This window comes from Phacochoerus africanus, chromosome 4 (assembly GCF_016906955.1).
Source record: "Phacochoerus africanus isolate WHEZ1 chromosome 4, ROS_Pafr_v1, whole genome shotgun sequence".
In the NCBI taxonomy this organism is placed as follows: domain Eukaryota; kingdom Metazoa; phylum Chordata; class Mammalia; order Artiodactyla; family Suidae; genus Phacochoerus; species Phacochoerus africanus.
The window spans coordinates 98490552-98506088 of NC_062547.1; the positions used below are offsets into that span (position 1 = coordinate 98490552).

A 15537-nucleotide genomic window follows, 5' to 3' on the forward strand; every position below is an offset into this window, starting at 1 on the left:
ACTTCTAAGTCTTAGAAAAAAACACCCATAATTTAATGAATTATTACGTAAAACAATGATCATTTGTATTAAAAATTCCTTTAAGCCTTCAGTAATTTCTTTTACTATAGATCTAGGAACAATTCTTATCCAGAATGGTTTAAAAGAGTTTAACTGTAGTCTTAATAGTGTTTGCATATATGGTGAGTTATTGACATGGTCAGGATTAAATAAATTTCCAAACAATTTTACAAAAAAGAAAAAAACAAAACACTTTTATTTTCCACAAGGAAGAGCAATAGGAAAAATTAAATCATTTCCCACATATTGTTTTCTTAAAACAGCCTACAAGGACATATTCAGCACCAAATAAAAAAGAAGAAAAGAGAGAAATTACAAACAGCCATAGAATATATCTATAAAGCAAACATTTAATATTGCACTTTGTTTTGCTAACATTTTGGATTTTACTTTTCCTAATTGAAAAATCAGGAATCTAGCTTGAATACTGGAATACACCTGTGAACCTCACATCTTACATCAAGAATTGACCAATATTTAGAAAGGAGTAATGCCTTAAAATAGGAAAGTAAAGAAATATTTTAATGGGGAAATAAAAACTTTATTTGATAAAGTTTTATAGATTTAAAATTCCATCACATTTTATTTTGTTACCCAGTGCCAATTATCAGAATACTGGTCATTCTTTCCTCATGTGTTATTTGTAAGAGTATATGGTGATAAGTATTCCAATGCTATGCATATCAACAATTGTTCCCTAGTCAGTTAGACATAAGAGAGAAAAGAAAAGGGATTTTTGGACAATTCACCCCCCCCCAACAAAAATAAAACCACCAAATGCCCTTTATGCCAAATATTCCATTAGCTTCTTTTGAGGGGGACATTCACAAAATGATTCAACAACAATAAAAAAATATTTCACCCCCATTTCCTTATTATCTAGTATTAGTTTGCTACGGGAGCCCAAACCCTTTAACCGAATCACTTAAAACGCGATTCATTTTTACATGGGCTTTCTTCACCCTGTCAGCATTTTTCAAACATGAATTGTCTTCCATGTTTTCTTAAAGGCCACTTATGGAAAAGCCTATTTGTTTTGTATGAAGCTTTAAGACAGTATTTAACCAGGTCAAGCACCAAGCCAGAGTTACTATTATTTTTCAGTCACTTTATTAACTATGGGTTTAAATGGCAGGATAGATGTAATACCCATTTCACGCATATGTTGCAACATCAGAGATGCTGATTTTCACTAAAAAACATCAGAGCTGAATTCCTTCTAAAATAAGCAGTACACTTGATACACCTTGGAAAATGCAGTTTTAAGTGTCTTCATGAATGCTGGTATATTTGTTAAGAGCCAACAGTAAATTACCTTTAATATAAGCTAAAATTTACTGATGTTGATCATTCTTCATATCTATCTATACTCAAAGTGAACGATTTCTCATGTTCAGCGAAATCTTTAGCTAATGGAAAAAATACTTTCATTAAAAAAACCCCCACAAAAATATAAAAGTTACTATTCCAGCACATATTCTAGTATTTGTAATTTTGAGGTTAGACACTTTTAGAATAAACTTGGGTTTTCAAGCTCTGTCAAGCTTGAGCAGGTTAGGTAATGTATAAATTGAACTCTCTAATCATAGACTTAACATATAGATATTCCTGCTCATGAAAATACTCTGCACCAGCAAAAATGATTTCCAACATATGTGTTTTGGAGGTAATTAAGTAACTCTGTATAAAAATAAATGCACTTTCTCCTCCTCTCCAGTGACTGGAAAACTTCTATACTTTTAAAATAATAATAAAAATAACAACAATTTTTAAGAGCAACAGCCCTTAACTCTTTGCTGGTGCCTGCCATACTGCCTTTACTCCATTTCTAAGCTCTGCTAGTTTCTTCTTATATGTAATGATAAAAAGGGAATGCGGGTGGGTTATCACTTTTGTGTATGTCCCTCTTCCAAATCTCCCTCTCCAAAAAGCCAACCAAACAAACAAATAAACAAACAAACAAACAAAAAATATAACTCAACAGTGCAACAAAACACAAATAGCATTCCAACAGTTTGGCAAGTGATGCGTTCACCTGAGATTAAGTGATTTTAGGCAGTCAGTAACAAAATGCTGCTTTGCTGTAAGAGTAGAGAGGCAACAAATTCTTAAAAGAAACCAAGAAGGTGTACAAGCTTGACAAAGTCTCTTATTACTTCCTCCTCTTATTTCTCTTCCCACATATCTGTTGCGTATCTACTACAGTAGGCTGCAGAACATACAGCAAGAAGGATTGGCTTGAAGGCATTTGATGTTTGTAAATAAATCCACTATAGGATCCAAGCTGAAGAGGTGATACATGGTCAGCCTAGTAGGACAATTCTGAGCATGTGCATACGCGGGTAAAGTCCAGGCTATATTAAATTAAAAAAAAAAAGTCAGTGCGTTTTTTTCATGTTAAAGTTTTTTTCAAAGCTTTCTTTTGTTCCTTGTTGTGCTCACCACAAACAAGTTTTAAAAGAATATCAAGAGTCTGGCATAAATGAAAAAAAAAAAAAAGCTGTAGTGACATCGAACCGCACAATGTAAGCATTGAGCATGTGCAAATTTTCAAATCAAAAGAAGGAAATCATCCCTCTTTACAACGTGGTGTCTTGACACATATGACCATAGGCTAAGAAGACTGCTCTTAGTATGTGCCAGTTTTAAAGGAGAAAAGCTTAGATCTTCAAGCATGTTGGAGCAGTCCCAGAATGTTGCTGGAGGCTTCTAAAGTGATCACTGGTTGTTTCATGTATTCGCCATTTTTCTGGGCAAAAGCAATTCCACTTCCTCTGAAAACGTGTCTCCAAGATACTTCTCTGTCCTCAGCCGGGAAGGGAAGAGATACAGTTCAGAACCCACATCAACTTGATTTAACCACTTTTTCCTTCAACGAGAGGGGCAGGATGGTCTATCATCTGCTGACTGATCAGGGTTTGGATCAATCTAAGAAGAAAAAAGTAAAAAAATCCACAAAGTTAACTGATAAAGGTTGAGTAAGAATGTAGCAAATAGGTTAATATTTTGAATACTAGTTGAGAAATATAATCAGAACATACAGAACTTGTATGGGAAGAAAGGATACTAGTTTTATATATAAAGTGCCTGCTATTCAATCACTAGATTATAATACAATTTATAAAGGTTTGTCCAAATAGTTTTCTTTCACAAAAGTAAAAGAAAAACTAACACTTTATCAGAGAATGGAGTTTTACTTAGCACTTAAGTACTTAAGACTCATATACACAATGGCAAACATTTTCATGGCAATGATTTTCTTCTGTAAAGTATCCATTTTATTCTGCTACCAAAAAAGTCAACTCATCTCTTCCCTAAGCTTTGGGAAGAATGTAGTTGTGTAAACAGTGTTCTTGGTGCTTAAATGAGGTAATAACTCATGGGTGTGACAAGAAGGTGTACGGATACAATGTGGATACAATGTATACCGAGAAATAAGAATGTTGAACCCCAAATGCTATAGAAGATTCTCACCTTCTCTCTTTCTGTAGTGACTTCCATATCTACACTTAATAAAAGTGGATATATTTAAGTTGCTTCTTAGGCACAAACAGAATTGGCACAGGAAGGCAAATTGTTAGGATAAATACCTTTCTTTTACTGAAAGATCTTTTGAACAAGACCCATTTGTTTGCATTTTAAATGTGGGACAATCCAAAGTGCCTCAAAAAGTTTAGGTAAAAAGACACATTTTTGAAGAAAAAAAGCCAAGTAACTACTCTTTTTTAATGACTAAGCTTAAAAAAAAAATTCAAAATAACTTTAATACAATCTAGAACTTTTCCCTCCCTCTTTGTGGATAGATGTTAAACAATTAAATCACACCCTGAACCAATTTAGGGTTTTAAAAGTTTTAAATTCTCTTAATTATGTTTAGTTCATTTTAAAAGCAGGCAATAGAATTTTATGACAAATTGCTTAAAAATAGATACTTTAGATTGCCAGTCTTTTAAAATGCCAATTGGATGCTAGGAAGCCTGGAATCAAGTCACAAATGAAGGACTTAATAATCAAGACAGAAGTGTCAGAATAAAAATGTAGTAATAGTATTTCTAACAAGTGGGAGAATCTTTTTAGCTTATGAAAAATTTTATGAATTGAAATGGGTTAGAAAAATTATATCCAATCAAAAATTTGTAAGAACAAAACAGATTCTGAATATCCTATAATCAGTGAATCTAGTGGATTTCACATCAACCACATCCAAAGGAAAATTGACTCTTTTAGTCATGGTATTAAGGACAAAAAAAACAAATAAAGACAATTTGTTGAAGATGAAAACAATCCTTTTATGTCTTACTGGGGAGTAATATTTAATTGTAAAAGAGCTGCTTAAAGTCCAGCAACCAAAAATAAAAAGCTGATTCTAGTGATTGACATAATTACCTGGTACTGTATTGATATCAAGGCCAACTCTAAAGTCCCTCAATATGTATTACGTATATGTATATTCTGAAATATCCTGAAACTGCTGGATTTCTTCCTACCTCTTTTTCTTTGCACATATTTTTCTTCCTGCCTTGAACATCCTACATTTTGAGAGAGCTACTTGTTCTTCATGAATCAGTTTAATAATCACCTTCTTAGGGAAGCTCCTTCTGATTCTCAAGACCCAGTAAGCTACTCATCAAATGAACTGTGTGTATCCTATCACAATGTTATGTAATATTTTCCTTCTAAGTTTGTTTTTTTCATGTCTGTAGGCTTCCCCCATGTTTTTTTCATGTAAATGCTGTTACTTGAGATAAATAAAAATAATGTAACAGTGTAGGAATGCTGTTTAATATTTTATTTTCCCCTATGATTCAGAGTGTTAAAAAATGAAAATTAAATTGGAAAAGGATGATGAAAAAGATAAATTCTGACTATATAATCAATGACTGCAAAATACCGGTTCTACTGATACTTTGACATACAAATTATTCCTTTAACTGGCATTTTGCAAGCATGAAGTTATTAGATCATTATCTGGTAAGAGACCAGTCCTAACTCTGGATCAAACTTAGTAAATATTGACAGTGCTAATCAAAGTTTTAATCTGTTTTTCTAAACTATTTGTTTTTCTCTTATCATGATAATCAAAACTTTACTGTGTTTTCAAAAGTCTGTAGTATTCTTTCCAAAATGAACCAGCCAGTTTTTTATTTGAGAATTTGATGCTTACCTCTGAATAAAGAGGTGGAGGCAAGAACCTAAACTCCTGGATATATGCAAACAGTGGTCCTTGAAGCGCTCTCTCAAAGTCATCACAAGCACTCACTGGTGCAAGATTGTTCCGCCTTTGTTCCTCTGTTACCACTTCTGCATAGCTGGGTGGTGCTGAAGGAAAAAGATACACGCAATTCGAACAGCATGTTCTTATGCATGTCAAAATACACAGAATAGTAGGTATTAAAAAGGAATGTCAAGGTAAAATAATAATAATTTTTTCTGTTATCAAAACTAGGGAGATATACATATTAACCCTAACATTAAGGACACATCTACTCTCTTCAAGTACAGACAAAATTTATCAAATCATAAAATATCAGAAGCAAAATTACGTTCTTAAAAATAATACATTAAGCTTAGCTATGCATTAGCAACCTACCTTCAGGTCTTTCTGGTAGGGATAAACCAAGCCAGTTGATATTCATGCTACACTGACTGCTTACACTTGAGGTTCTGCTACCAAATGGATGTAGAGGAATGGTACCAATGACAAGCGGCAAATTAAGAAATAAATCCATAGCTCCAGGAATATCCACATATACCTACCGAATTAAAAAAAAAAAAAAAGGTGGTATTAGGCTTAGAATGACAAGTACTATTTCCAATTTTAAAAACTAATAACCCAACCTAAAGTTATTTCAGGCCGTCATTTACTTCATTTTTTTGTCATATACATATAAAAGAAAATTTTCTCTGTTATGTACATTATTATATGGGACATTTACCTAAGGTAAAATTAGTAATTATAATCCAAACTGTATAAATATTTATATAAGAGTCTATGTATTACATGCAGAATAAAAAAAAAAATCCTGGATACAAGACAGAATGATATTCTATGTGTTAAGATTTAAAAAAAAAATCCAAACCCTTAAATCTATACATACCATTAGTGAATATTCCACACGGATTATACTACAGTCGAGGATAGAGGGAGAAACTGGTGGAATTTTCAGCAACTTGCCATTCCATGTCTCTGTCTTTCCAGATGATAAAGATTCCCCACGCAAGTTAGCCACAAGCTGTTTAACTTCCTTCATTTTCCCTTTGGCATAGAAGGCCTGTGTTTGGTAAATGGCTGCCTTTGGCACCACCATTCGGGAAGAGCAGTTCTCAATCTCAGCAAATATCTGAATTGATTCACCTAGAGGAAAAAAAATATGTATCTTCTGTTAAAAACAAAAAAATAAGCCCCTAAAAAATGCAGATTCTTAAAGTTTGAAAGTTTGAAAGTTCAGTGAACTACATGGATAAAGTGCTGTCCTGAGAGTGGCAAGTAACTTAGGGTCATAAAAACAAACTACTCATTTACAGTAGCTATTTAAATAAGACTACATTCCAATTTGCAAAAGGAAAGTAGATAAGCACAATTTATGATATTTTACCAAAGAATACCATATCATCTTTGCACTGAGTATACATAATGCAAATTTATATACAAAAGCTAAGTAAAGAAAGATCATTTTTGTGGGAATCCACCTCATACATACCTGGCGTATAGCCCTTCCTTTCGATTTTGGCACTTAAGGATATTGGGCCTGAGGTACAGAACCAGCAACAGAGAGTCTTTTCTTTTGTGCCTGCTTGGGGTGACTGTAAGAAATAAATTTAGAGAAAAAGATCAACGTATGAATTGAGACAGTCAGAGAATGTTTTAAAACACAATCCTAAATCCTTAGAGAATTTAACATTAAAAGCTGTGTTGCTTTTTACATATCCAAATATACTTTTTCACTAACCAATGGCTTCTGCTTAAACTGATATTTTTGTCTTTACAGAACTTCCCACTCAACTAAAGAAAAAAGAGTACAGCGTTTAACAGCATTTTGTTTTATAAACATAGTTTTAGCCCACACTATTTACATATATGGTAATTAAAAATCAACCAAAACAGACAAACAAAAAAACCCTTTCCACATTCCATTTGAACTGCCTTAAAAAGAAAAAAAAAAAAAAAGGCAGCTTGGAAAGCAACTTTTGATTATTATCCCAAATGATAACATCTTTCTTTGAAAATGTAAAACTCAATGTGTAAAAAAAGGAAACTGCTCATTTTTTAAAACTTATTTGCTTAAAGATGTTATTATTTGTTTAAATCAAATAAAGTTTTTGAAGTCAAATTGAATCTGCGACAAAATGCAATTTAAAAAGAATTAAGTTTTTTCATGAAAATAATAATCTCCCCATGATTTGACAACTATCCCTATATTGGAATAATGCAATACAATAAAAATTTCAGATTATGGTATTTTGAAGTCAAATGACATTGTTACAATAATTGGTACTGCTGTTCCTTTTCCACGCAAATTATCCAGGGAACAGATCTATTTTTTGAGACTATTGTTATCTTTTGAGTAAGACATATTTTGATATCAAATACTGGTCTTATTTTAAACATTTACTTAAAGTTATTACTCTATCAGAAAAATATGAGCATATTCTGCATTCATTTGTGTGCTCTTGACTTTTTTTGAAAATAATATTTATGGAATTTAAAAATAGAGCTACTTTTTAAAAATTATAAAGAATGCATAATTTAGATAATTATTCTTTAGTATTTTTATGCCAAAAACAAAGAATGTAGAATTTAGTCAATTCTTACCAGTAATGAAGGAGTGTTGATATCTATATGCTCAAAGACAGTAAATTCCTTCTTTAATTTTACTGGTAGAAGCCAAGGCCTGTGCAATTCGGCTTTCACCCAATAGCGCACACTGCCATGTCGGCCTTCGAATGAGGTAGCAAGTGGTCTGTGCAGAATATAAAGGTCAATATATTAATCTTACACTTCTTTTTAATAACTAAACAGTAGGTCAGCATAGAAGTGTTAATATATTGTACTGTTTATATATCAATGAGGTATCAAAGGCATCATATAAAAAAATTTCCAAAGGGATAAAAGTCACTGGGGGAAAAGTCACTGTTTCCAAATAAAAATAGATAATTGTTAAATATTACAGAAAATTTGCTTGAAAAAGCCAGAAGAATACAATCTTTTTAACCTAAGAGAAGGCTACTTTTAATGCTGGTGGCAAAATTACGAAAGTCTGAAAATGAACAATTCTTGAATAGGTCAAGATTTTAGTTTAAAAATAAAATTAAGAATAGTTTCACTGTTTCTATTGAGAAATTCTAGACACTGGTTAAACATTCAGAGCAAATTCCCTACAGTGCTCCACTTTTCATTAGGTATGAATTACTATTTTTTAATTGCAACTAATTAAGACAGTCTAGAAAAGGGCTGGAATAGTCATTATAGTTTCAAAATTTTTTCACATTTCACTCTAAAATACTGCCTTAACATTTCCCACTTATGTTTTAACACTTTTTGGCCATGTTTCCTAATTATACTATTGACTTGAAAAAGAATCTTTTCTGTTGACCTGCATCAAGAGAATCAGAATCTTTTTTCAACTCTCCCAGATTTTACTACTTTTGGGAGATTTTATTTTAGTAAATTTAATCTTTTTCATAATTTCATTATAAAAATGTCCAAGGTTCAGTTATTTACAAGGTAGAGTGCTAGCTTTTTATGAAGAGTAATGGTATTTTTACTTATTTCTTGTTTGCATTTTAGACTCTTGCATTAACTTCTATAGCACAGAAAAATAAAATGTAAGATCTATGCTAGTCTTCTAGGGTTTATTTTAAAAGGTTTTGATTTATTGATAGAATTTTTAAAGAACTTATTACCTCCATTTGTTGAAAATATTCAGGCCCAATTATATTAGTCTTATTGTATCCAGACAAAATATTTCTCAGAAAGTAATTAGGGCATTATATTAAAAATGATGTTCTCAAGCAATGTGATTTTAACACTCCGAAAAACATCCTTTATGAATTCTATTCACATCTAACAAGTACTAGAATTAAAAATATAGAATTATGTACATTTGGCATTAGGTAAGTTCTTATGTAATGTTAAGTTTATCCTTCAGAATATCAGTACAAGTGTCACTTTGCATGTTTTGATACCTGTTAAGGCATTATTTAAAAATTGCTTTTGGGATAATTTCCTCATACTTCTTATTGAGAACATACTACTTTCCTTCCTCTTCTCCTAAGATTCCAAGCTTTATATTAAGGTATCTCTGATGGATGGTTCCTTTTAAATCCAGTTCATAGTATCTCTTGTGTAACCTTCTGTATAGCTCTTTGCACAGAAGCTAATGAATTCTTATCAAGAAACCCTATCTCTTCTAAAGTAAGGAAATTTCTAATTATTCTGACCTTCTTATCTTACTGGTGTTGGTTAGCATCAGTAGAAAAGACAGAACAGTGAATTTTTATAAACTGTTAAATGAGACTTGGTATGTTCTAACTTTTCTGCTAATACTTCTGATAAAGTATTAAGTGCTTACTATTTGACTAGTACTTTTCAATTCACTCACTTTAAATGAACTACTACTCAAGCTTTAAAAATCTAAATCTTGAGATGGGAGTACTTAAAAATTGAGCTTTGCTTTCTGTAATTTTGCCACACTGGATTAAAAAAATAGCTTCTTTTTTGAGTATATTGTTTTCCTCTAGCAAGATTCAGTAATGAAAAGGGTTTTTTTTTTTTAAAGAAAAAAAACTAAAAATATTTAAATTTAGAATAAGTTTTACTTTAAAAGAATGTATGTTTATGAAAAATGTCTTACAAAATACTTACGTCTGTGGAAGCTCGAAGCTGAATGCATATTCATGCCTTCCTGAATGAATAGTGTTGAAGCCTTCTTCGGAATTATCATCATCTAATAAACATAAAAAGAAAAAAACTGTTAATAAGTCTTTACACTCTTTTAATTTTAAAGATGCTCATGTAATAATTAAAGCCACAAACTTTGGAGTCTGAGAGATCTGAGTTCTAATTCCAACTTCATCACATCCTCTGAGTAAAATACAAGTCCTGTCTTCAGTTGCTTCATCTGTAGAATGGGGATAATCAATACTTAAACCCCATAGGGGGCTTTGTAATCAATTGTAAAGCACCTACATGTAAGACAGTACAGACTCAACAAAAGATTCAGATCGCCAACCTCATACTAAGAGTTTACCTTTGTCTTCAACCAATTTATCCTATTAAGACTATATATAAAGTGAACAGTTTATGTAAATCTTTTAAAATATATCAGTTTTGATAGAGACGATGTGAATGTTCAAACTCCAAAACAATTAGAAAACTGTCAAATAAGTTTCGTAATTAAAAAAAAGGAACAGTGATTTTAATGTCAGTTTCATAGCTAAAAATAAAAATTCTTACTGAACCTAAAATTATGACAACTTCAGTATGTTCTAGCAACAGCTAAAAACTCGCATATATAAAATACATACCATAGCTTTAAAAAGTGCCTGCTTGTGGGAAACAACAGTCACAGCCTTGAAAAATGAAGACTAAGGTTGTTTCCAAATGCTAGGAAAAAATATGGGATGACTTTTCATTTTACAACCAATTTCTTTTGGTCTAAGGGATTATTTTAAAAATGTCTCTAAAATAAATAGAACGAAATGTGGGAGAGGGTTTTGGATCCCTAAAATCTTTTAAACCATTCTGACTAGGTGATTCATTACATAAAGATCTTACAAATACATGTAGTTTTCTCGGTGTAGAAACCTTTATCATTAACTATGTGAGTAGAAGAAATCGTATTATCACTTAACTTCCCCCTAAAGTACTGAATACACATAAAAAATGTGATGCTTCCCTTCCCTCATAGGAGAAAAGAAAAACGCCTATATGTGGATACTTTTATTCAAAAACCAGAATAACTGGCTTCTAGGTCAGTGATATTTTCCTCGCTCCTTGTGCAAATTCTCTCAACAGGATTTCAGCACCGAAAACCGGCTGATGAGTTGGGGGCCATTTAAAACCGCTCCCTCCAAGAAGCCCAAAGTTTGCCTCCCTCTTCCTTTCTTCCCCTCTCGCTCGCTTTTTGTGCCAGCTCAGCAGTCTCATTGAGAAGAGCGGCGGCGGCCGCGCCGTGGTAAACAAGTGCCGGGCTGTCAATCAAGAACTAGACCGGAGCAGGAGAGGACCGGCCTAAACCGGCGCGAGCAGATCCCAGCCGGCCCGCCCGCGCGCCGCCGCCGCCGCCCGCGCGCTCCGCTATACATACGGCATATGTCGCGCGGCGCTCGCACTCGTGGCCGCGCAACCTAGCTTGCTAGGGGGGCGGGGCGAGCGCGCCACGGCGCTTCCGCTTTACACGCCCCAGCCGGTGACCGGTTCGATCTGGCTCGGGCCACCCTGACACCTTTACAGTCGCGGCGAGGGAAACTGGGGCGGCGGCGAACGGGGGAGGATCAAAAAACCTCTGGAAACAATGGGGAAAGGGCGGGGAATAGTGGTGGAGCCCCCCCCCCCTTTAGATGTTAGCGTCGCTTTCCCTTCTTTTCCTGGCCAGCTTTTGCTACCTCTCCTCTCAGGTCAAATCAAGGTAGCCAGTCTGGTGAGTGCCTAGATAGGGAAAGTCGCTTTGTTTCAGCTAGGAGGAAGGCAAGCCTTCACGGAAGCCGCCTGATGACTTCCACCCGAAAAACTGGAAAACAAGATCCTGTTGACCATGCTGGCCCAACTTCCCTGTATATAGATCTTGAGCTAAAAAGTTGCACCCAGGACCCTTGGGCAACTATCAGGCCAGCAAAAGCATCTCTCCTCTACTCTTCGAAACCTTAAGCTATTCCTTTGGGGGCTGCAAACAGGCTCAAGTGAGAGGCAACAGAACAATATGTGACAGGAACTACGGTTGCTTCCAGGAGCCCGCAACGCGGACGCGAGAACGGGCGGGGGCGGCTGCTCAGGAGGGACCTTTACCGGCGCACGCCGGTTCCAAGCCTCGCCCCAGCCGGCGAGCCTACTCTCTCCACCCGCCTGCACCCAATCCAATCAGAGCCTGGCATCGCCTTAGCAACAGGCTAACAAACCCGGCTCCGCCTATCGCTGGCCGCCCGGGGCGGGGTCTCAATTTCCAGGCTAGTTTGAGAGGTCCCAGTTTTAAGTCATTGAAACTATTCCAGGCTAAAGGCTCGTCCATGCTTTGCAAGGGTTGAGAGGCATCTCCGTGGAGTTCAGGACACACAGTTTTTCTTTACTATGAAATCATGGCGCAACTAATGAAATTGTGTTTGTCCCCATAAATCGTTATTCTACTTTTGCCTCACCGCAAACCTCAACTCCTTAAAAACCTTTGTTTTTTTCTCACCCATGTATTATAAAAAGCTGCCAGTCCAGGAAGGTTCAAATACAAACTCGTGTGTGTGCTGTTCAACAAACACCAGGACTGTCATTAAGCAGCTGCATTTCTAAGCGGTGTCAATGGTTGGAGATATTAACTAGAAATTATTTCAGGATGCAAATGACCTATGTGCAAGTTAAAACCCAACAAAACAGATTTCATCTTAAAATTTGTTAAAATGATGCATTAAGATGCTGTAACTCAAAGCACCCCTACATTTCTGCACTTGCCTTAGTTCAATTAGCACTTCCTCATGGATGGGTATTTTTTAGTATAAAAAAGGAGATAAAAATGTGCTCTACTCTTCGAGAAATGGCCAACATTAGAACTAAATACTGCATTAAAAAGGAGAAGCACAAAATTACATAACCAGTTTTAACATTATATTCTTCTTGGGCTAGGAATTAAGTCATCCCCACCACCTGACGCGTGTAACCAATCTGCTGAGAGCAGAACAAGCGCCCCTCCTCACCACCCCCTAGAACTGGTCCGAAACAGGATTGAACCGCTTCTAACAAAGGGTGGAAACTTAGAAAAACAAGCTTAGAGTCTCCTATATTTCAACAATGTGACCATTTAAACAATAGATTGGAAATCTCAGGACCCCTTCTCCCTTTGACAACCCTTTATCTCCCTTTTATAACCAAAAATCAAATCCAAATGAGCCGAATACTTTTCAATTCCTTTTGACTGGCTTAGGTTTCATTGAATGCAGTTCCAAAGTTAGGCATGATGCTCAGGAAAAAAAAAATGACTTTAAATGGCTTCTAAAACCGATTTGAAACATATCATAATGATTGGTATTGTCCTTTAAAATAGAGAAGGCTTGATGTAAATTTCTAAAGGAACTGGAAAGAATAGGGAAAAAACACGTGGGGTGTTCATACCATATGTCAAAATAAGCCACAGAAACCCTTTATCAAAGAACAACAATCAATTCTCTAAAGTCTTTGAGTGTCAATATTAAAAATGAAATACACCCATTAACCCACTTAAAAATGTTATTTCATTTCTTCATTGAGGCTTAATTTTTAAGATCTAAGGTTCCACAGAACAAGGAAAAAATCTAATATTGGACCGCAGCTTTTAGCAATTCATTTGAAAATGTATCAGTAAAATTACTGTCTCGGATTTAAGCAGAATTTATAAGGTGGAAATAGACTGCAAGCGCGTATGGCACAGATCAAGCCGGGTATAGAGGTAGTTGAATAAGTGCAGTTTGCAGTCACTTTGCAGATGCCTGCATGCATTACGGCTTAACACACGATGAAAGTCAAGGAGAATTCAAATCTTGGCTAACTTTGCTAACATTTATCAAACTGCTATATTTTATGCTAGGAGTAAGATTACATTAATTCAGAGAAATTGAACAGATATTTTCCCAAAGAAAATAGGTGTAATAATTTCTGAATAATGTAAAAACTTACCTCTTTCGTGTCCGATTAAGATGTCTTTATGATTGAAATATTCTACTTCTTCAGTGTAATTCTGTGTGTAGGCAGTATTGGAGCCGGCGTTTCTCGATTCGGTCCAGCGTACTTTCGCATGTCCTCTTGCATGAATTTTAAGAGATTTTACTCTGATTTCCCCAGTAACTTCTAAATTCACCCTTCCTGAGACTGTATCCCCACTGGAATACACAGGGACATTGCTGTCATTAAGACAGTCAAAGCTTATTGTCAAACTCTTTACCTTTCCCAGCACCATGTTTGTAACAAAATCTATAAAAAATATAATGTAAGACAAAAAAAGTCAAGAACACATATAAAATGTGATCTTCACTTAACACTGATCGATGTCTTTGCCGTGCAAAAAGCTTACAGGCAGGATCAGTGATTCTTTACAAACAGTTCATTGAGATTTCTTAAAAAGTCAAGGCAGCAGAGAGGCTGCTGCTCCGCGCTCCTGCTAGTCTCAGTGGTCTCCTTACAAAGACGGGCGGCTGGAAGCTGCCAGCTCACTTTAAGAGCAGCTTTGTGAAAAACAACCCCAGGGCGCATGCGCACGCCGCGGCTGCTGTCGCCCTCCCTGCGCGCCCCCTCCCGCGCCGGGCTCGCTCCCTGGCTCGCTCGCTCGCGGGTACAGTAGGTGTACAACCAAGGAAGACAGCAGTGGGGCTGCCGGGAGGCCGAACCTGACTTCTCTTCATTGTGGGTTCCTATTGGTAGGCAGGCTACCGTAAACCCTCGATGTGCTATCTGGAGTCCCTTATCGAGCATACTCCGGCAGAAAGATAATGGCCGAGGGGGCACTGGGGGACAAGGTTGGGTGGGGAGCTGTTTGCAAAGCCAAGTAAAGACAAACTGATGAGTGACCAGCCGGGAGAGTGCGTTACCGGCGCTGTAGGGGTTTGCCCATTCCCCGGATGGAAGGAAGCAAAAGTGATGTGTGTAGAGAGATGGGGGAAGGGAAGAAACCGGTTGGGCAAGGGCTACTGAGCATAATCTAACGATTTCAAAAGAAAATGTAATAGAAACTAGAGAAGCGATGATATTCACGGACAAGAGCATTCTTGACCTGCACTGTTTGTTTGTTTATTTAAACCAGTGCTTTGTAGGCAGTGTAGAAATGAGCTCTGTGGAGGCCAAATCCAGACTAAAAGAGACTACACGGAGCAAGGAAGAGAAGCAAAAAAATGTACTCAGTATGTTTTGCTTTCTCTTCTCTTAATTCGATAGCAATGAAAAGCAACCAAGTTGTTTGCATGATGACATCAGGGGAAAAAAGGTTTGACCACTTCCTCGAAGAAAGAAAAAAGTCCTTTTTTGAGATATCACCTACAGCTAGATTTGCAGGGTATGACATGATTACAACTCCTGTGTCCAAAGGATTAAGAATAGAGTTCGGCCTAAAAAGTACCACCTTATAAAAGGCTGCATCACTGCGTTTTAGCTGACGTAATGTTTACAACAGGATTGAAAAATTTTTGTTAGAAGTTAGTGAGGCGCAGAAGATGGTTCTTTAACAGAGGCTTTGTTATATAAATAGGGCTTAATTCTGTCAAGTTTTAATTTTAACTTTCAGCCTTGGACTGTTCAACCCAGTAATT

General features: G+C 35.8%; 1 protein-coding gene across 4 annotated transcripts; it reads right to left on the reverse strand.

The window, feature by feature from the left end:
* Window positions 1-228: 228 nt before the first annotated feature.
* ARRDC3 (arrestin domain containing 3) lies at window positions 229-14425 on the reverse strand. Of its 4 annotated transcripts, XM_047778283.1 has the most exons (9): window positions 13916-14055; window positions 10097-10181; window positions 9926-10007; window positions 7874-8021; window positions 6762-6864; window positions 6159-6415; window positions 5651-5813; window positions 5225-5379; window positions 229-2988 (listed from the first exon to the last, which is right to left on the reverse strand). In XM_047778283.1, the coding sequence occupies exons 2-9, from the start codon at window positions 10179-10181 to the stop codon at window positions 2932-2934; spliced, it is 1050 nt and encodes a 349-aa protein (XP_047634239.1). In that variant the 5' UTR covers window positions 13916-14055; the 3' UTR covers window positions 229-2931. The 4 variants fall into 4 exon arrangements, 3 of the variants coding, with proteins under 3 accessions (XP_047634239.1, XP_047634238.1, XP_047634240.1); XR_007134527.1 differs by lacking the exon at window positions 10097-10181 and having other exon boundaries at window positions 5225-5417; window positions 13916-14412; XM_047778282.1 differs by lacking the exon at window positions 10097-10181 and having other exon boundaries at window positions 13916-14425.
* Between the last annotated feature and the right edge of the window lie 1112 nt (window positions 14426-15537).

What these genes read in the sequence shown, in the direction of transcription:
- ARRDC3 (XM_047778282.1), bottom strand. Translation starts at nt 14,195, where the DNA reads ATGGTGCTGGGAAAGGTAAAGAGTTTGACAATAAGCTTTGACTGTCTT. An exon ending in AGCTTCGAGCTTCCACAGAC is followed by an intron (nt 8,022 to 9,925) that starts GTAAGTATTTTG and finishes TATTCTGCACAG; the next exon opens with ACCACTTGCTACCTCATTCG. An exon ending in AAGGAAGGGCTATACGCCAG is followed by an intron (nt 6,416 to 6,761) that starts GTATGTATGAGG and finishes TTTTTCCTCTAG; the next exon opens with GTGAATCAATTCAGATATTT.